Source organism: Saccostrea echinata, unplaced genomic scaffold (assembly GCF_033153115.1).
Source record: "Saccostrea echinata isolate AGI-Se365-2 ecotype Australia unplaced genomic scaffold, CSIRO_AGI_Sech_v1 ptg000027l, whole genome shotgun sequence".
Taxonomy (NCBI): Eukaryota; Metazoa; Mollusca; class Bivalvia; order Ostreida; family Ostreidae; genus Saccostrea; species Saccostrea echinata.
Window position 1 is genome coordinate 8,628,100 of NW_026889776.1, and position 22,999 is coordinate 8,651,098.

Genomic DNA, 22,999 nt, shown 5'->3' on the forward strand with positions numbered 1-22,999 from the left:
GCAGTTTTCAGATCATCTGAACCAAAGACTCCAATGTCAGCTTTTCTAATTCAGAACTATATCAATTTGTTCATCTTTTGTTGATCTCTTAATTATCAAATATATTGTAAATTCTCTTTCAGCCTCAAGCATACCAAGTTATGAAGTGATAAAGAATACCCCTAAAGTTGTTGAAGTCCTTCAGAATTCTCCTCTGTTACTGAACTGCACAGATTCTATGACTTGGTGGACTGAATCAGGGGTTAAGTACTCATGGTTCAAGGATGGTAAGATTGTGACATCAGACCAAAGAGTGACAGTGAGCCAGAATGGGTCTTTATACATCCCAAGTACTAAAAAGAAGAAAAGACGGGGCTGGGATGATGAAGGACTCTATGAGTGTCACATGACCGTTCCCATGGGAACAGTGATTGGAAGGAGCGTAAAGATAAAGATAATACGTTAGTATAATGTGTGTTTGTGTGTATTGCAAACTGACAGGGCTGGCTAATCTCCACATCTGAATATCATTGGACCATTTATTTATAGAAATATGTGTTGCCCTGGTTACTAAAGATAGACATGTCTGTAAAACTCTTTCAAAAGGCTACTCCTCCTACAGTTTTAGTCTGTTTGCATTAAATCTTGCCTCAAAAAGAGACTTAACCTAGGATCATTATTCTATTTATCGCTGTTGCAAAGTTTCAAGTCCAAGTGCAACTTAAAATTTCACCTCCTTTGTTATGAGTACAAACCAGTAGAGCTGCAGTTTTGTCAGAGACTTCTGGTTTATTGATTATTTGAGAAATAAATCGCGTGGAGGAGGAATTGTTGGAGAATATACCCCGACAGTCAAGAGATTTTATTTGCCAACAATGTTTCAAGACTGAGGGGTATATTCTCCAAAAAATTTGGCGATAAGGGAATGTTTTCTATTCTGCTCTGGTGAATTCTTAAACTCCTTATATAGAGAAACAGAGAAGTAGATGTCAACATAAATGCCTTATTATGTCACAATTGAATGCTACTTCTCATTCATTTGCACTTCACTCATTGGAAAAAGTACAAAGTAATCCAAATTTGAAGTAAACTTTTTTTCCCACTAATTTGCATCACAATCAAAAGAGGCCTCGATTCTTTTCCTGGTAAGAGCAGTCAAAACCAATTTAAAATTATTGAAAATTTGTTGATGATGGCCGCAGCATTTCTTTGATCTTTGCAATAACCGTAGTAGAATCATAAATACATGTAGTCATTATATGTTTGTCTGTTTTTCCACATTTATTGATAATGGATGTATTAGATGTATATTTGTTTATGTAAATTTGTGTCAAATTGAGATCAATAACAAAAAAAAAAAAACAAGTGCACATCAGGTTTAAAAGCTATGAAATTAGAACATTTGTTCTCTGTATAAGTAGCCCGGTGATTTTGACCAAATTGTGACCTGTTGAATATTATAATTCACCACATGATTTCTAAACTCCTGTTTTGTATGATGTTGATTGTCTTTGCCTCCCTCAAATTAAAACAACACACTCAGTAAACCGGAAGTCTCTGTCGAGACTGTAGCTCTACTGGTTTGTACTTATAACAATTAAGGAAGAGAAAAGTAGCACTTGGACTTGAAACTTTGCAACAGCAATAAATAAATAGTAATCCTTGTTTTACTCTCTTTTTGTGGCAAGATGAATTGCAATCAGACTAAAACTGTAAAAGGAGTAGCCATTTAAAAGAATTTTAGAGAAATGTCGATTTTAGTTACCATGGCAGCATTATTCATCAAAATTAAAAAAAAAAAAAACAATTAAGACGATTATGTATCTCAGTGTAGTCTACTTTCATGCCATGTTATATTAAAATCAGACCAAACTGTAGGCAAAATAATGTTTTGAAAGTCAATCAAAGAAATTCAATTTTTTGTAACCATGGCAACACTTCACAAAAATAAAAAAAATGATATACAGAATTATGTATCTCAGTGTAATCTACTTGTGTGCCAAGTTATATTGAAATCAGGCCAAAACTGTAGGAGGAGCAGGGTTCGACACTAACTTTTTCAGGCTTTAGTCCAGCCGGACAAGTGCTTCATTACATTTAGTAGTCCGCACGCGATTTTATTAGTCCGTCAAAAAAAAAGAAACATCAATGTTTTTAACAATAATTTAACGTGACAATTAATATACGTATTTAAGAAATAAATAACAAGTTTAAAAACTTCAATGGGAAATATATACATTTGTGGTATCTCTCTATTATATAAACATGCAGAGAGCAAATATCTTCATACCTGTATGAAGTTTTTCGAAGGTCATAGGTCATTACGTGACCTAATCACACAGCGCAGTAATATCTACATAAAAAGACTTACTCCACTTAGCAATATAGCATGTTTTTCATGCATAAAAATGTACAAAATACGCAAGTAAAATAATAATCATTTTATTTACAATGTAAACGAGTATTTGTTACAGTTCTTGATCGATTTTACATAGAGAATAGAAAACTACGTGTTATAAGTTTCATGTCTGAGCTGCATAGTCTCAACGTTTACCCTTATTTTTCTCGCAGACCTCTGAATGCTTTAATTTTTTCATTAAACTTTACTCACAATAAATTTGAAAATCTGTTGAAAATATCAATGTAATGCAATCACGCCACAAACAGCTGATAAACACTGCACTTTGGAAGTTCGGTAGGCACACCTCCATCATCGAGATTGTTGTGATGTTGTCTTAACAATGTAAGCTGTCGCCAGTGTCTCCATGTCAACATCATATGCCTTACTGAAATCGTAGATTTTATGTTTTTGATCAAATTTTGTACTTGATTTTAAGCTGTCTGGTCCGGACAAGTGTCTCCATCCATCCCTTTCCGACCGAAATTCCTCCAACTTTTTATTATCAAACATCGGACGTGTTTCTTGTGGTTTTTAACATCGAATATGGGTTCTCATGAATACAAAAATTCCCAGTCACCAATATGCTAACTATAATTGATCACAAGTAGCCTTTCACAGAATATTCTCTTCAAAACAGAATCCTTTGCCAGATGAATTTGAAGCGTAACCGCTTTTCAAGCCGATTTACACCTACCGTAATTTGTCAAAATCTACGATGGACAGTTAGTGCAATATTTATATTCGATTACATTCGATTGTCCGTCTCAAATGTATATATAAGTAATAAATAACAAGTTTAAAAACTTCAATGGGAATTGAAGTGGGTCGGTACGTGATCAAATCTTCTGAGAAGGCCTTCGGCCTTCACAGGATTTGATCACGTGACCGACCCACTTCAATTCCCATTGAAGTTTTTAAACTTGTTATTTATTTCTTAATTGAAGTGGGTCGGTCACGTGATCAAATCCTGTGAAGGCCGAAGGCCTTCTCAGAAGATTTGATCACGTACCGACCCACTTCAATTCCCATTGAAGTTTTTAAACTTGTTATTTATTACTTATATATACATTTGAGACGGACAATCGAATGTAATCGAATATAAATATTGCACTAACTGTCCATCGTAGATTTTGACAAATTACGGTAGGTGTAAATCGGCTTGAAAAGCGGTTACGCTTCAAATTCATCTGGCAAAGGATTCTGTTTTGAAGAGAATATTCTGTGAAAGGCTACTTGTGATCAATTATAGTTAGCATATTGGTGACTGGGAATTTTTGTATTCATGAGAACCCATATTCGATGTTAAAAACCACAAGAAGCACGTCCGATGTTTGATAATAAAAAGTTGGAGGAATTTCGGTCGGAAAGGGATGGATGGAGACACTTGTCCGGACCAGACAGCTTAAAATCAAGTACAAAATTTGATCAAAAACATAAAATCTACGAATTCAGTAAGGCATATGATGTTGACATGGAGACACTGGCGACAGCTTACATTGTTAAGACAACATCACAACAATCTCGATGATGGAGGTGTGCCTACCGAACTTCCAAAGTGCAGTGTTTATCAGCTGTTTGTGGCGTGATTGCATTACATTGATATTTTCAACAGATTTTCAAATTTATTGTGAGTAAAGTTTAATGAAAAAATTAAAGCATTCAGAGGTCTGCGAGAAAAATAAGGGTAAACGTTGAGACTATGCAGCTCAGACATGAAACTTATAACACGTAGTTTTCTATTCTCTATGTAAAATCGATCAAGAACTGTAACAAATACTCGTTTACATTGTAAATAAAATGATTATTATTTTACTTGCGTATTTTGTACATTTTTATGCATGAAAAACATGCTATATTGCTAAGTGGAGTAAGTCTTTTTATGTAGATATTACTGCGCTGTGTGATTAGGTCACGTAATGACCTATGACCTTCGAAAAACTTCATACAGGTATGAAGATATTTGCTCTCTGCATGTTTATATAATAGAGAGATACCACAAATGTATATATTATTTTTTGAAATAAACAAAGTATTTACGTGAAATATATTATACCACAGATTCATTGAAATCTCGCAATCAGCAATGACGATCGTTTTCCCGATCTCGTTTTTTTTTTTTTTTGTCTTTACATTACATGCAGAACGTCCAACATCTTACTTAAAAGTGTCATACTAAATCATGATCGCTAACACTTTATACTTCATATCGATCAGTCGGAAAAATTAAGCGCTGAATTGACCTGGCTTTTGCGTAACTACCCGCCAAAGCTAGAAATCTAAAAAATACACGCGGGGTTTTCCAGTAAAAGTTGTCGAGAATCGGACATCGGTAATTTATTCATATTGTTTTTCAGTTTTTATTGGTCCGTTCGGACTAATTTGCCACATATTTTATTAGTCCGAAAGAAAATGCATTAGTCTGAGACTAACGGACTAACGTTAGTGTCGAACCCTGAGGAGGAGTAGCATTTTGAATGAATTTCCCAGAAATTTTTTTTAGAAACCATCACAACACCATTCACCGAAATCAAAAACCGATACACAGAATTATGTATCTTAGTGTAGTCTACTTTTGTGCCAAGTTATACTGAAATCAGACCAAAACTGTAGGAGGAGTAGCATTTTGAATGTATTTCACAGAAATTTCGATTTTTAGTAACCATGGCAACAACATTCACCGAAATCAAAAACCGATAAACAGAGTAATGTATCTTAGTGTAGTCTACTTGTGTGCCAAGTTATATTGAAATCAGGCCAAAACTGTAGGAGGAGTAGCATTTTGAATGTATTTCACAGAAATTTTTTTTAGAAACCATCACAACACATACCATTCACCGAAATTAAAAACTGATACACAGAATTATGTATCTTAGTGTAGTCTACTTTTGTGCCAAGTTATACTGAAATCAGACCAAAACTGTAGGAGGAGTAGCATTTTGAATGTATTTCACAGAAATTTTTTTTAGAAACCATCACAACACCATTCACCGAAATCAAAAACCGATACACAGAATTATGTATCTTAGTGTAGTCTACTTTTGTGCCAAGTTATATTGAAATCAGACCAAAACTGTAGGAGGAGTAGCATTTTGAATGTATTTCACAGAAATTTCTATTTTTAGTAACCATGGCAACACCGTTCATCGAAATTAAAAACTGTTACACAGAATTATGTATCTTAGTGTAGTCTACTTGTGTGCCAAGTAATATTGAAATCAGACCAAAACTGTAGGAGGAGTAGCATTTTAAAAAATTGTTTACAGACAGACAGACAGATGGACGGACGACGGACACCTTACTATCGCATAAACTCTTCTGGTCTCTGACCAGTAGAGCTAAAAATTACACAGAGAAGCAAAAAAGAATTGTGATTACATTCACTATCTTGAGTAGCTAAAAAAAACTTTTGTTACAGTCTGCTCATTTATCATGAGTCTCATTCCTGGCCTTATTTCATCTACATGGAGGAAATTGTGTTTGAACACGTAAAACTGTCAGGATTTGATTTATGATCATCTGTACCTACGTGTTCATGCTAACGATTGATTTTTAATTTTGTTTTTTAATATTTTGTAAATTCTCAGGTGCCATACAAGCCTGAGAGAGAGAGATATTTTTTTCTATATAAATAAATCTAATACCTTTAATTTTAGATCCATTCTTACAAGCTCCACTTTTCATGCATATTTATCAACCTTAAATTTTCAATCAAGGGCAGGTGAATGTAAATTTTCCAAATTTGCAATGCAGTTGAAGGGTACATGTTGCATTTTATTCCTGAGTGAATCATTATTTAAAAATAAGTGCATTAAAATCAAGGCATATAATTGAGTGGCTGCAATATATGACAACACAGAGAAAACAGAGTAATAAAGTATAGGTTATATCAAACAATTATTCCACTCCTTTTATTATGTTGTCATTGAGATTAAGTAAATCAAATTTATAATATCTACTTATGGGCTCAATTATGCTATCAAACATTTATGTATAATTATTTCTTTACATGGGTGATGCCAGGTTTTCTGGTCTGAAAAAACAAATGCTACTTGACCCATCTAAGAATTGAAACTGACATTATACAGAGGGAATCAAATCTGATAAAAATATAATTAATAAAAGAAATGTTTCTGCCCCCCCCCCCCCCCCCCCCCCAAGGAAAAATGTATTATTCAGGTTTTTTTAAAGTCAGTCACATCATGGAGACACAATCTGTTTTTTAAGCTCTACTGGTCATCAGAGACCAGAAAAGCTTACGCATTAGTAAGGTGACCATCCTCTGTCTATCTGTCCGTCTCTAAACAATTTTTCAAAATGCTATATGCCTCCTGCAGATTTGGTCTGATATAAATAAGACCTGTTACACAAGTAGACTTTACTAAGATACACAACTCTAAGTATTTGATTTTGACAAGTCAGTCTCCACAAACACTTGTCTGATCTGACAGAAGATTTTTTGACTTTATGGAATTGTGTGAATAAATCCTCTCAGATTATTCATACAACTGTGTGTTTTGTTTTGTTTTTAAAATAACAAACATCTAACTAATAGATAACCTTACAATTTAAAGGGCTCAGTTATATCATACCGAATATCTTTAGACATACAGATGAGCGTGATGTGGGTAATATTTTCATAAACAAGATTTAGTCTTTTTTCCATGAAGAGTGAAATGAAGGAAACTCTGACCTACATGTACATTGAATTTAATCGCCTACCTCCAAGTCAATTTTCAAAAATTAACATATTTGAATGATTTTTCATATTAATATAGATATTTATATGAATTTTCCACAGGCACTTGGGGTATGGACCCCCCCCCCTTTTTCCTTTTTTTTTTTAAATCTGGGGTCGAGTCACCTTTTCCCTGTTTTTATGTTCTAATATGCACTATATATTATCAATAATGTAACTCTTTTGTCTCTATATGCTGTTTTTAAATACATGTATACCGTTTTCGACTGATACATAAAAAGAGAGAAGCCTCAGAAGGCTTGCAACTCTTTCCTCGTCGTCTGCCTCACCTCGCTTAAACTTCGCCTGATTATTTATCTAAAGCATAATAACATGGAATATGCATACATCAATAAATTTGTTACACATTCTTCTTCCTTTTCATATTTCCATTTAATTTTTATGTGCCCCCGATTTGTAAATATTTTGATTAAATCAACGGCATCTAGAGTAAATTTTGTTGATCAACTTGATGTGAACTAGCTGGGACGGAAGTGTCTGGTATTTTCGGGCGTCATCATTAAGTGTAATGTCATTCGGAACATTAAATGCAAGAGGGGAAAAATCCCGAATTTTCTCTTCATATTACATGTAACGGTAAGTTCTGTGTATAACAAGATAACTCTAACTAGCAGATTCTAATGGATGAAGATTAACATTAAACATACGACCTAGACAACCAAATTTCTCCATATTTTTATCACATAGCTTGGAATTTTTATTTAATGCAGAACATTTGTAAAGTTAGAGTTAGATCTACTGTTAGATCTATTGCACTTCCGTCCCAGCTAGTGGACATCAAATAAACTTACCCTAGATGCGGTTGATTTAATCGAAATATTTACAAATCGGGGGCACATAAAAATTAAATGGAAATATGAAAAGAAAGAAGAATGAGTAACAAGTTTATTGACGTATGCATATTCCATGTGTTCAGTGATTTTTCTACACCCAATTTAGATCCGAATATCGGCCCTTTCCCCTCTCAAAATTTACCGATTTTTTCCCAATTTCTGTTGTTTTTTTTCCCAAAACAAAACCATTGTTGTCTTTGTTATATTGAATTTTTTATGTATGACTTATGTACAGTGGAACGCTTTTGTTCTCAGTCATTCAAACTCTTAAAATAATAGTAAGGAACAGCAGATTACCTCGTGCATTTACAAGACCTAGAAAAACACATGGGTCATGTCAAACTTGTGTGTAAATACATCATAAGAAAGTGTAAGATGCTTGTGAACCGGCGAAACATAGCTTTACTTGTAAATCCAAGTACTAATAGTTCTACAACAAGCATCCCTGATTTCACGAAAATCAAACTGTTTCTACACCCGGCAGATTTTTAGAAAAAAACTAGTATTACAGAGAAATTGCAGCAATATGAATAGCTAGGGTAACTAGAAAGCTTTAATAATTAGTTTGAAAAATAAATGATTTGTCATAAATCATGTCAGATTATTCTATCTTCAATGGCTATTACGAGAAGGATTTTCTCTTATGTCTACCATTATGGCAATTAAAACAAAAAAAGGAAATATAGGTTGGTCACAATTAATGACAATTTTCACAGATTAAAACAAAGGGTTAAAAAAAGGTTAAAAGTTTAGAACCGTGTCTAATTTGATATTTTGTAGCAAATAAATTGAATAAAGGATGTAAGGTTAAATTACAATCTTATTGATTTTTCCCAATTTGACACAAATGTCAATGATTTTTCCCAATTGTAAAGGCCCAGGCCTCTTTTAAAAAATGTAGAAAAATCACTGGTGTTCTTATGCTTTAGATTTAAATAATCAGGCGAAGTTGAAGTGAGGTGAGGCAGACGACGAGAAAAGAGTTGCAAGCCTTCTCTCTTTTTATGTAGGACCTATCAGTCGAAAACGGTATATTTAAAAACAGCATATAGAGACAAAAGAGTTACATCCCACTCCACTGGGATGACAATTTTAGCTTGTTTTAGTGAATAAATTTTGGCAACAAAATATTATAAAAAATAATAGTTTGATATAATATTACTTTTAATTTAACTTTAAAGATTGTAGATGCAAAAAATATTCAGTAAATTTTACACCCAGCAAAGTAATCTCCCAGCAATAAATTTAATGAATTGCTTGAGAATTGTTGATATGAATTGACTCACAGATTTTTTTTTGTAGGACTTGAAAAGATTATGGGCAAATTTTGGGGGTTTTTTGTATGACTTAAATTGATTGTGGGCATATTTTTTGCAGGACTAGAATTGATTTTGGGCATATTTTTGGGGTTTTATAGGACTTCATAGGGAAAATCTACTGATAAAGAACAGAATTAAGGGCCATAGTAATACAGGTGAACCTTGTGGCCCAAGGGCCTCATGTTTTTTGTAGGACTTAAATTGATTATGGGCAGATTTTGGGGTTTTTTTTGTAGGACTTGAATTGATTATGGACAGAGATTAGTTTTGATATGACTTGAATTGATTATGGGCAGAGATTATTTTTGATATGACTTGAATTAATTATGGGCAGATCATTTGTTTAGGACTTGAATCAATTTTGGGCATATTTTGATATTTTTTAAGACTTAAATTGATTGTAAACAGATTTTTATTTTTTAGGACTTGAATTGATTGTGGGCAATTTTTGTAGGACCTGAATTGATTGTTGGCAGGTTTATTTGTAGGACTTAAAACTTGATTTTCATAGGACTTGAATTGATTTGGGGTATTTTTTTGGTAGGACTTGAATTGATTGTGAGTAGATTTTTTTTTCATAGGACTTGATTGTGTGCAGACTTGTTTTTTTTTTTGAAGAGCTCAATTGTTTCCTTGTTTGTTAATAGGAATTTCAAAGTCATTTATCAAAGTTCCCAAGAACCAGGTGGTAGATCCAGGGGGTGTGGCTAGATTTGAGTGTCAACTGAAAGCCAAACTGCCCATCCAGGTCAGGAAATATATATGGAATAAGAATAGAAGACAACTTCCCGCAAACAACAGGTATGATTTAATTAATATACTTAATACATATGGAATAAGAATAGAAGACAACTTCCTGCAAACAACAGGTATGAGATAATTGATATACTATATATGAAAACATATGGAATAAGAATAGAAGACACCTTCCCTCAAGCTACAGGTATTATATAATTAACATACTAAATACACATCATGCACATGGAACAAGGGCACTGCAAAGCTGAGCATCCCCTCACAAAAGAGCATATCGATCCAGATATGAATTATTTCTTACTTATACCGTTATACACACACACACACACACACACACACACACACAAAGAGCTTTACTATATCCTCTCTAACGATATTGCAAGAAGATAATTGTTTTTTTTCCAAAAGGAAACACAATTTTACTTTCTGTATTTTCCTTGGAGAATACTTTAATAATACTAACGAAGTAAATAAAAAGTTTGACACTATAGGTTTTGAATACTGTCAATGAGCATGTTGAGGTTTAATATGTTCCATGTCATGAGGTATGTGGACTGCTGCTACAGTTTGATTTATTAATCAGTGTAAATTTATTTGATCTGAGTGTTTATTATGAATCTTTTCCAAGTTATAACAGAATGCAAGTGCCATACTTTGTATCTATTATTGTTTAACTACAACTCTTGCCTTGCTTTGCTCTTGCCTATGTCATATTTTATTATCCCCTTGTTCAATTTTATTTCTGTGATGGGAATATGAGATCACACAAAAGATGAATAAATTAAAAATATACATATATGAAAATCAAGACAACATTTGATCCTGGTGCAAATTACGTCACTTCCATTTCGCACACTGTCACAAGGAAAAACTAACTCACACACACATAGTGCGTTACTAAATTTATATCCCCTCCGCAACTCTGTTGTGAAGGGATTATAAGAATAGAAAACAACTTCCCTCAGATAACAGGTATAATATAATTAACATACTAAGTAGAATTTTACACTTTTCTCCCCACCCCTATCTAGCTCACCTGAGCCAAAGACTCAAGTGAGCTTTTCTGATCAAAATTTGTCTTTTGTCTGTCATCGTTGTTGTTGTTGTCGTTGTTGTAAACTTTCACATTTTCATCTTCTTCTCAAGAACCACTGGGCCAATTTCAACCAAAATTGCCACAAAGTATCCTTGGGTAAAGAGAATTCAAGTTTGTTCAAATGAAGGGCCACATCATCATCCAAAGGGAGATAATTATGAATTTATGAAAAATTAATGGCATCATTTAAAAATCTTCTCAAGAACCACTGTGCTTGAACAGGTAGTGTAGAATCAAGTTTGTTCAAATCATGACCCCTGGGGGTAGCGTGGGGCCACAATGGGCAATTAAAGTTTTACATATAGGAATACATTCATTTGGAAAAAATCTTTAAAAATCTTCTTAAAAGCTTGGGAAAATTCTTTATTTCAACTGGTTCATGATTTATTATCTCCGTGTTTAATTTTAATTTGCCTCACCACAAAATGATCTATTTTGTAAATGCATCTAGAGAATCATTTTGTATACAACTATCAAATTTATTAACTTTCTTAATCAATCTTAGAGAAAATTTGTAATGTTTTCCATTTGTGTGAATTGTAATGAATATATATAACTACCTGGCTATGAATTGGATTTGATATTTAGTATTGTTGGATGACATTAATCAAAGCCAGTACTTAATTAATTGTTAATTTTTGATAGGTACACAGAGCTGCCTACTGGAGTCCTACAGATACACGGTGTACAGGTATCTGATGAGGGGCCTTATTCCTGCTCAGTGTTAATCACACTGGGTGAAAAAGTGGAAGACCTACATCTAGCAGTGTTTAGACACAGCAGAGAGGCAGAACTCACTGTCCGCAATGAAACATTACTCGAAGGTAACTATCTTAAGAAAACAACATAGAAACAAGTAAATCTATCTCCAGTGTAATAAAACTGATATATAAATGTCCTCAGTGTAATAACAGAAAGTATGCTGTGACAAATTTCCACGGAAAACTTGTGACTGTGTACATAGCTTTAATTAATACCACGCGGAAAAAAGTACGTCTACAGTATCCTCAGTGAAGATATTGGCTGCTTGGCCAGATTAGACAACATTACAGATTGACAACAATTTAAACAAATAAATTTATTGAAAGGGACTTAAAGTTGACATCGCATCAAGCAAGATTTTGGATTACACAACATCCAGTTTTACTGTATAGCTATCCATAATAAAATGGCCGGGCATATAGTTTGTCTTCCCTCCTTGGGTCTTTCTGTCCTTCCGTCTTGCCATCTGTCCTTCTGTCATGCTTTATGTTTAGCTCAGTTTCCAAAAAAAAAAAAATATTCCAAGATATTTTCATCGAACTTCATATGCTGATACATATTGATAAGAGCTATTCAACTGCATCAAAATTTTTTGACCTTGACCTAACTTTTTCTTAATGTATTATATCGTTGTATACCCTAAATTTGTTCATACCCTAAAATCGTCCTCAAACTTCTCGCAGCCTGCACGTTTAGAACTATGTATCGATGACGTCATTTTTAATTGTTATGACTGGTAAACACAATGATGCAAATGTATTAGCAATTATTTTTTTAGAATATGCAGTTTAAACTTAACTAGTAGTAAAATTAAAGAAAATAAAAATCCTTAAACTATCTTTATTTTCCTTAGGTCCAATTTTTATTGAAAGTGTACACGGCAGTTACGTTCCCAAAAATCACTTCCATATCAAATTTACCTTCATTTTATTATTTTATACTTGTCAATATACTGAATTACATGCTTGGGATTTTAATTTAAGAATTTGAAAACAAAAATTTAATGCTCCCAAATCATAAATATCTTATACACTTTCCACCTAGATATTGACGTTACCCGTGTTTGGTTGATGTACTATGTGGCCATGCGGGTATTACAAATTATTTCGGAGGAAAATCTAAGTCATCGCTGCAAATGATAAAGTCTCCAAAAATCAAAGATTTTATCAGTAACTTTGACTTATATCTGTGAATGCTTCCAACAATAGAATTTTTGTTGGTTCTACAAATTAAAACATTTTATATCATGCTGGTGTTTTTTTTTTTCTCTTTTTTCTTTCATTTGTTTTTAAGTTGTATATAATTGAGATTTTTTTCCCTCCTGGAATGTGTTATTAAAATGACAAATAAATAAAATCAATATTTATCGAACATAAGAATTTATAATCCCCCCCTTTAAAAAAGTCAATCTTTCAGGGATTTATCAGTACCTTCTCAGGGGCCGAAATTCAGCCCCATTCCCAATTGAAAATGAGTTTAATTTTTCCCAATTTGGCAGTATTTTTCCCAAATGGTGAACAATGCTTTTATATTTAATTATCTTTGAAAAACACAGAGTAAAATTGTCAGATTGTCTGTAATTTTCATCAATTCAACTCATTTAGCAAAGCTACAGTCATAACACATGTTTAAAAACACTCACTGTAAAAACATTGCCAACTTTTAATCCGAATTTCCTCTGTTTTTCTGAAAATGGATATATTGTGTAATTGTATAGATTTATTAAGTTATTTCCACCTACTCAATTGATCGACGGGTGAATGGTAAGAACTGTAGGCATCATCTCAGATAGAAAAATATATTTTCAATATTTTAATACATATTAAAAGGGTGTTGCTAAAATGTGGAACGGAAAACGGAACGGAAAACGGAAAATTTGATCTCAATTTTTTTTTATTATGCACAGGTATAAATCAGATATAGGAAGCAATATTCTTTATAAATCTAATACATGTAGTTCAGATCTAATTTAAAGTTATCATAACAATGTGATTTATTCATGATTTTTTCCCACAAAACATGTGGCATATACATGCAATGGTCAATAAAACACACATTTATTTAGACTCACATCCCAGGATGTCTCATTTAATACTCATCCAAATCTGAATTTTAAAAATGGCTTATTCGTCAAAGACAAAATCATCATATTGATTATGAAAGGGGCAATGTTGTTTTGAAACAGGCGGAAAGACGGAGTATATATAAATTTGTGTTGTAGATACAATGATCACTGGCATTAAGGAAACAATTTTAAAAATGTTTATCACAACTACAGGAATGTTGATACATTCCACCGGGATCTGAAACAGAGATTTAAGAAAGATAGCATAGATGTACATGACTAAATTGTTCAAAACAGCGCAAACTGATTGCACAGATCAGCGTAAAGATGGATGGGGAAATTACATACATGTATTTTTGAGAAAATTTAGAGTTGTTTTTTATATTTTAGTAATGGATGGGTGGGTGGGGGAGGGTTGCAGAGATGTATGTTATCCTAGCTTAAGGTGTATAAAATTTTACATTTTAACATATTTAAATCATCAAGAAAAATGTAATTTTGTTTAAATTTCCTTATTTTATTTACCATTATTTAACGATAGACTAGACCTCGCGTTTTACAAATACGGTCAATTTGTTTTGATAAGTATTTCACAGTTTATGTAATTGGTGGCTTTCATTGCTAAGGGGTATACAAGTTTTGAAATCTGGAGTTAATTATAATTACTTCACACAAATCTGTGTTAGTCCGCAGTACAAGATTAAAGAGGACGCCACCATATGTCGCTATGCATCAAAATAATTTTAAAAAGTGACTGAATTTAAATCCGTAAGGTGTAAAATAGTTGAAATGGAATTAACATACACAGGTAGGACAAAGAATATGCTAAACCACCTAAGATTGAGAATTAACTCTGAAACAAGCCAAATATTATAAAGGACATCCCACAAAACAGAAAAAAAACTATTACCGGATGTTCGAGAAAATATTATTCAGAAGATATTTAATTAATACTGTGAGATTGTTATTAAGAATAAAGTTCATAACCACTGCATTTGTGTTTTACATGTACCGGTACATACAAATGATGATTTCCAAGTGTCAGGATTGTTTCCCCTTACCTGGAGCCCCTTCCCTTCCAAGTGTCAGGATTGTTTCCCCTTACCTGGAGCCCCTTCCCTTCCAAGTGTCAGGATTGTTTCCCCTTACCTGGAGCCCCTTCCCTTCCAAGTGTCAGGATTGTTTCCCCTTACCAGCCCCTCCCTTCCAAGTGTCAGGATTGTTTCCCCTTACCAGCCCCTCCCTTCCAAGTGTCAGGATTGTTTCCCCTTACCTGGAGCCCCTTCCCTTCCAAGTGTCAGGATTGTTTCCCCTTACCTGGAGCCCCTTCCCTTCCAAGTGTCAGGATTGTTTCCCCTTACCTGAGGCTCCTTCCCTTCCAAGTGTCAGGATTGTTTCCCCTTACCAGCCCCTCCCTTCCAAGTGTCAGGATTGTTTCCCCTTACCAGCCCCTCCCTTCCAAGTGTCAGGATTGTTTCCCCTTACCAGCCCCTCCCTTCCAAGTGTCAGGATTGTTTCCCCTTACCTGGAGCCCCTTCCCTTCCAAGTGTCAGGATTGTTTCCCCTTACCTGGAGCCCCTTTCCTTCCAAGTGTCAGGATTGTTTCCCCTTACCTGAGGCTCCTTCCCTTCCAAGTGTCAGGATTGTTTCCCCTTACCAGCCCCTCCCTTCCAAGTGTCAGGATTGTTTCCCCTTACCTGGAGCCCCTTCCCTTCCAAGTGTCAGGATTGTTTCCCCTTACCTGGAGCCCCTTCCCTTCCAAGTGTCAGGATTGTTTCCCCTTACCTGGGGCCCTTTCCCTTCCAAGTGTCAGGATTGTTTCCCCTCACAAGCCCTGCTCTCAAAATAATTGATAGATGAAATTTGACTACTGTGTTCTGTAAAAGACAAAATTTGGAGGTAGTACTGAATATTACTGTTTTTTGAATTGGTTGCTGTAATGCAGGGTTCGACACTAACTTTTTTAGGCTTTAGTCCGGCCGGACTAGTGTTTCTTTACTTTTACTAGTCCGCATGCAATTTTATGAGTCCGTCAAAAAAAGAAACATCAATGTTTTGTAACATTGATTTAAAAATAAACATTTCAATTTTTTGAAATAAACAAAGCATTCATGTGAAATGGTTTATTCCACAGCACAGATTGGTTGAAATCTCGCATTTAACGAGTACGATCGTATTCCCGATCTTGTTCTTTTTCTCTTTACATTACATCCAAAATGTCTGACCTCGTTCTTTTGCGTGTCATATAAATTATGATCACTAAAATGTTTTACTTCATATCAATCAGTCTGAAAATTAAGCACTTATTCGAAAACGTCTAACTACCCACCAAGAAGCTAGAAAGCTAAAAATAAATGCGGGGTTTTCCACTAAAAGTGGAGAATCGGACATTGGTAAATTATTCATATTGTTTTCCAGGAATTTTTATTGGTCCGTTCAGACTAATTAACCACAAATTTTATTAGTCCGAATTAAAATGTATTAGTCTAAGACTAACGTTAGTGTCGAACCCTGTAATGTTTGTGTTCTTTGATTGGTCAGTGGCCATTAGCTGGATGCTGAGCCCCTTTATTGACACTGTTTAATAATGATATGCCTATTATACAGAACACTCAACATAACAAAGTACTGATGACATGTTGTTGATACAGACCAAATAGAATTAACAATTAAGTTCAGAACAGAGACCTCCCAGATATTATTAAACAAATATTTCGGGGCATTTAATTCATATTCCCTTGCATATTCAAAGTATAATACCACAAAGCAATTATTGAAAAAACAAAATCATTTAGAATACAACGGTAAATCAATAATTGATGAATCCAGCATTTGCTAATTTGATTGTTTCCATGAATTTCATTTGTGTAGAGTTCAGATTTCTAATTTCAGATACCAGTACTGTGTGATTAGATAATCAAAGATCATGCAAATCTAAAAATTAAGAATGGAATTTAAAAATGTCTATTATGTAGTGAGGATGATCATTAATTATACTAGCTAGTAAAATCTGATTGACACTTGTATGTTAAGGTGTCAAATAGATAATAATCCAGAACTTTAATTTCATCATCTCTAGTGTTCGATCAATAAATACTTATTGGCATTATTTCATAGGGCTTGATTTAAGAAAATGATATACAACACAGATTAAGTTTTTTTTTAAAATAGTGAACTGAATGTAATATATAGTGAAACACAGAAACCAATATAAATAACCTACTTTTGTAAAATTAAAGAAATATATTTTTTTTAATTCTCTGGTTTAATAATTATATAGATGAATTTAGTCTTTATCTCATGGGCTTTACAAAAGAGAGATAAGTTATTATAAATAGTGCTTTCTGAAATCTATTTTTTTCTGTTTGCACCAGTGCTAGACAACTACTGTGAAACTTTTCTTATCTGGAATTGTGTAGTTCAAAATCTTGTCTAATATGATGTAAACCTTATTAAAGTCCCTTTCAGTAAATTCAATTCTTTAAAATGTCGTCTAATCTGGAATATTGTCTAATCCAGCCATTTCCTTTGGAACCAGTGGTGTCCAGATTAGACAAGTTTTACTGTACTACTTGAATTTTTATTGAGTATGAAACAATGCAATCCTTTTAATGAACATAAAATTCAATTATTTCTTCTCTTTGAACAGAATTTTTTAAAAAAAATTATGCAAACACTGTTTGGGGCACTGAAAAATTGAAATTGTTTGGTATCATTGGTTTTATTTTTTGGACTAGCTCTGTCAGGTGATTATAAAAGACAAATCAATCATGCCCTGAGTCACATTCATAAACACTTAGGGGCTGCATCATCTCCTGACCTCCTTTTTCATGAACTTTAGAGCAGGAAATTTAAAGGTTCCGTGAAAAAAAGATTTTAAACCAATGTTAATGTAAAACATTTGTAAAAAGGGAGTGGGGTGATTTTTTCTTTAAATGTTTGAAATTTTAAATCCCAGGAGTACATTCTGTAATTTGATTCCCATTAATCTTGAATTCATTCTTCAATTTTTTTTTCAGCAAAAAAATCTAGAGCTCCAAAGATAGTGTATGTAAATGAAAAAGTAAATTCAACAGTGGGAAGCTCAGCCATATTGGAGTGCCAAGCAGATGGCAATCCGACGCCTACTATATCATGGCAGAAAGTCAGTGAGTATCCATTAAGGTGGTTAAAAATTGTAATAGGAAATAGAACTCTTCTAGAATTCAAATGTCAAAATTACCAGCCAACTTGGTTTATAGTGGTACCCCTGATTAAAAATATATTCAACACAGGTAAGGGGATTTCTGAACTACGGCTATTATTATCATCAATGTGAAATGAAAACACTAGCTATTTCAAGTTTTATAAATTTATTACAGATAGAATTAACTTTTTAAAATGATAACAATTGATAATAATCAAAAATTTAAGAGCCTCAGTTAAGACTTTCAAAATTAAGCAAAAAGGAGTAGAAAAGTTATGGCAGAAGTATAATTTGATTGGCATATGAGTTGAGTAAATTATAAACTGGATAAGAAAAATATGCAGGAATTATGATGACCTATATAGAAAAAAAACAATACGGCCCTGCCTACTGGCAGTGCTAAGTGTTCTAAAAATAAACACTGGTGTACAGAAGAATTAAAAATACTAAGAAAGTTATAGCTACATTTATAACCTGGCCATATATCGTTTAACATCAAGTCTTCAGTTGAACTGCCAAAAAAATATTAATTATAAGTGTGTTATACTAACTGCATGACACAGGAAATAACTCCAAAATGTAGAGATTTGAACCCAGGCCTCCTGAATCTCCAGTCATGCAGGCTCAGCCGGCCTGTCCTCTAGAAACTGAGCTATCTTTCCACCCGTAATTGAACCCTGTCTGATCAACTCATTCTTTCATCCTTCATATTGCATATGTAATGCGAAAGGGAAAAATGCAACAGACCAGACTGGGATTTGAAAATGTAGTGGTTTGGGTTGTTATAGACTGGAGATGTCAGCCTTGGTGGCTAGGTATAGCTCAGTTAATTGATAGAGCACCTGACTAGTGATTGAGTGTGTAAAGGGGGAAAGGGAAAATGTGATGGACCAAACCGGGATTCAAACCAGGTTCCCTGAATCTCCAGTCTGGTGCTCAACCAACTGAGTTATCTGGCCACCGCCAATCGAACCCGTCTGACTGCCACGTGTCTCCCTCCTTAAAGGTTTTTGCCCCCCCCCCCCCCAAAAAAAAAAACACCAATCCAGGGTCTTCCCTGGCAAGTCTTTCACCAGCTGTCACTTCCAGGGCATAGCATGGCATTAAATGTAATGGGAGAGGAGAAAAATGTGACTGACCAGACCAGGATTTGAACATTCCCCTTGAATCTCCAGTCAGGTGCTTGGGGGGGGGGGGGGGGGTATGGTACATTTTATTTCAGTTGAATTGGAAATCATGCACATTTTGCATCAGTTGATGGTCACAAATCAGAATAAGTTAATTGTTAATATCTTACCATAAATAAAGAACTAGGTTCACTTAATGCATAAAATGGCCCTGTAGATATACCAATTTATTGACTAACACCTTATGTCCAATTTTAAACATCAAGATAAAGTAGAGACTTTCATTTCTTATCAAATTTTTTCTCCTTAAAGTCCGGGCCCCAAGACCATAAACTGAAAATAGACTTAAGTCAAAATTTTGATTTTTGATATCTTGAGTTTTATTTAATGTATTAGCTTAAAAATTTGCAATTTTATATAACATTTAAATTTAAATATATGATAAAATTTTGCTTCATTATCAAAATTATTTTAAAAGTTATATTGGTTTGAAATTTTGTCTTAAGTCTGTTCTCAGTTTATGGTCTTGAGGCCAGGTCTTGGAAAACAAGCTTTATGGAATTGCCATGTTCTTGAATTTTAAGGAAAACAGGTATATTTAAGTACATTCAGAAAAGAAAAATAATATGAGTGCACCCTCTGATCTAAAAAATAAAACATGTTTTGTAATCCCTAGAAATGGTTGTATCAGTAAATAATTGCATATTTTAGATCAGAGACTGCGCTCTATATTAAATATCGAAAAATAGCTTTAAAAATTTGCTGTTTTTTGTAGAATTGTTCAGGATATGAGGAAAATGACGCATTTCATGTCGTCATAATGCATTGACTAGCCAGAAAATTACGTCATTTTTGGTAGATTCGCAATCACCAAAAGTCTAAATGAAATTAAATGCATTGTCAACTAAAACTAAGCAGTGTCAGTTTTTCAGAAATTCACAGGGCCAAAAAAGGCCCTAAGTGAACCTTGTTCTTTCTTTGCATTTTAGATATGGATGACCAGTCAAAAGGGGAATCAGTTGAGGATGGGCATAGAGTGAGGCAAGTAGGGATGGGTAATCTCAAGTTTACAAAGGTCATTGAGACAGACAGTGGATTATACAGGTGTGTGGCAGCAGCTCCAGGATTCAACAACAGCTCAGCTCTAGTTACACTCCGTGTCAGCTGTGAGTAGAATATTGTGTAACATAAATGTCCAGGCCATGAAAAAATGAACTGCCTATATAGGCAGTTATTAAGCAGTACTTCAGCAGTTTTATGAATTTCAAGCAGTTTCAGGCAGGGCAGTTTGATTTTTACTGTTGTTTCATAACTGCTAATGCCTGGGGAGTAAACAGTTTTCATAAGCAGTTTTCTAAGCAGTAAGCAGTTTCCTTAGCAGTATGTTTAAGCTTTACCCCTACTGGGGGAAAGAACAGTTTTGCTAGCAGTATGTAAGCAGTTTCCTTAGCAGTAAATATTCAATTTGATTGGGATCAAGATAAATTCCAATGTTGGGCTCAATGCTCAATAAATATACACAACAGGAACCAAACAACTGACCGCCAAAATTGAAATTTGGCTGCCATGTTGTGTAGTTGGACAAAAGGAAATAGAGTCATGAAGAGGGGGCCTGGTGCTGGCAACAAAATTTTAATTGAAATTATGATGCAGACATATAATATCTGGTACGTACACTATATTTTATAAGTGTTCTTAAATAAATTGTACTGCTTGAATCATCCCAATTTCAATATGGCATGTCTCATATTATACAGTCCCTGAAACGTTCTACTTTCCCACTTGAACGGTGAGCGAACGCTGAACGAACGGTGAACGAACGCTGAACGAACGCAGAGCGAATGGTGAGTGAACGATGTGTGAACGCTGAACGCAACTTGGTGAACGATGTGTGAACGCTGAACGGTGAGCGAACGCAGAACGCGAACGGAGCGCAAACGCGAACGCAAAGTGAACGGTGAACGAACGGTGAACGCAAGATGAACGATATATTCGGAATGCCTCTGATCTTTTCCTTGCACTGAAACTATTTTATTGTGTTATAATGTCAGGTGCCAAAAAAAAAAAAATAATAATAATAATAAATAAGTAAACAAATTAATGAATGAATAAATAAGTCAATAAAATAAATTCTCCAAAATTGTCCTAAGAAAGACGATGCATGCACATTACCGGTAAGTTTTTAATCACACGATTTTTATCGCATTAAAACATTGCAATTGTTGCCGAACGCTGAAGTATTTTCCTGCTTCAAGTTCACACGAAGTCCACGTGCTTGTCCTGTCAATCAAAATCATTCGACACTGTGCAGGTGTGAAAGTTTCGTCACATCGAAGACGAAGTGCGAGTATTTCCAACAAGTTATAACATTTATTTTTATCATTTCTAGATTTGATTCCAACATTTGAATAATAAATTAGTAAAATACATTGGGCATTAACACTTGAATGTGAAACATACTCTCTGTCAATTTCAAATACCACCGCCGACACGTGTACTTTTGATCTACTATTGTTTTGTGACTTTTTTAGATGCATGTTTGTTTTGAGACTGAAATTTTTGTTCTAAAAAAGACCGTAGCTTTTTCTTTAAAATGTTAATTAAAATATTCTGGAAATACGGTACTGACTAAGTCACCGATTTAGGGGGAAAGGGGGGGGGTATTAATCATATCGAATGGCAAACATATAAAGTTACGGTGAAGAAGGATTTAAATTCTGTAGTGCATTACATTTTAAATAAATATTTCCTTTAACCACACTATCATTTTAATTCGTTCTAAAGATAATAAATTAACAGGATATCCGCAGTACTATGTATAACTCTCAGAACTAGTTCTATTATATTTTCTGTTGTATTTGAAGAAAAAAAAACGTAATAGAAATAAATATTTTCCTAATTTTGCTGCGTAATTATTATATCTCCATTAACGATTTGTCGTCTTTAACAAAACAACAAAATGTTGCAGTGCTTGAAGTATTTGCACATTGCCCTTAGTTAAATTTAATATTTCAGCATTGTTCTACATAGGTACATAATGTGCTTGTAACAACATTTATTTTCCAGAGTAATTTAATAAATAACCTAACAGCTAAGTTAGAATAATAAAAATATATATCGTAGATATTTTTCCTCATGAAATAATGATTCTTCAAACACGATATGTTAGTTAATAAATTAAAAAAAACCTGTAACTCCTTTACTACAAAAAGATAAGTCCTTTCACTTCGGAGTTCCGAATGACAATGAAAACTGAACGATAGGTGAACGCTGAACGCAAGGTGAACGCAAAGTAAACGGAACGAAGAGCGAACGCTGAACGCTTTGTGAACGGTGAACGCGAGCGCACGGTGAACGGTGAACGCAAAACTGTGAACGGAGAGCGAACGGTGAACGCACGGTGAACGAACGGTGAACGCACGCTGAACGAACGATGAACGAACGGTGAGCGAACGGAAAAATGGGAAAGTAGAACGTTTCAGGGACTGTATTTCCAGTGCACCTTTTAAGAACCATTTAACTACAATAAGCTGAAAATTTTTTTATTTAACCACAACTAATGTTTTAGAAAAATATGTACCTTTTTTATCTATATTGATATTGAAATTGTTGATGTAGCTTAACCCAAATTACAAGTACATGGATTAATTAATTTTCATAATGTGGATTGTTTTAACATTAATTTTGTAGTATTATGAGTTATATAAATTGTATGTTTA

General features: G+C 34.0%; 1 protein-coding gene across 1 annotated transcript in view; it reads left to right on the forward strand.

Moving 5' to 3' along the window:
• LOC133193162 (protogenin-like) overlaps positions 1-22,999 on the forward strand; it is a 69,787-nt gene that overhangs the window by 12,000 nt on the left and 34,788 nt on the right. Inside the window, exons 2-6 of the mRNA XM_061329132.1 lie at positions 123-440; positions 9,936-10,089; positions 11,786-11,964; positions 17,987-18,115; positions 20,270-20,446. Coding sequence (XP_061185116.1) covers positions 123-440; positions 9,936-10,089; positions 11,786-11,964; positions 17,987-18,115; positions 20,270-20,446 — 957 coding nt within the window. The remainder of the gene's footprint in view (positions 1-122; positions 441-9,935; positions 10,090-11,785; positions 11,965-17,986; positions 18,116-20,269; positions 20,447-22,999) is intronic.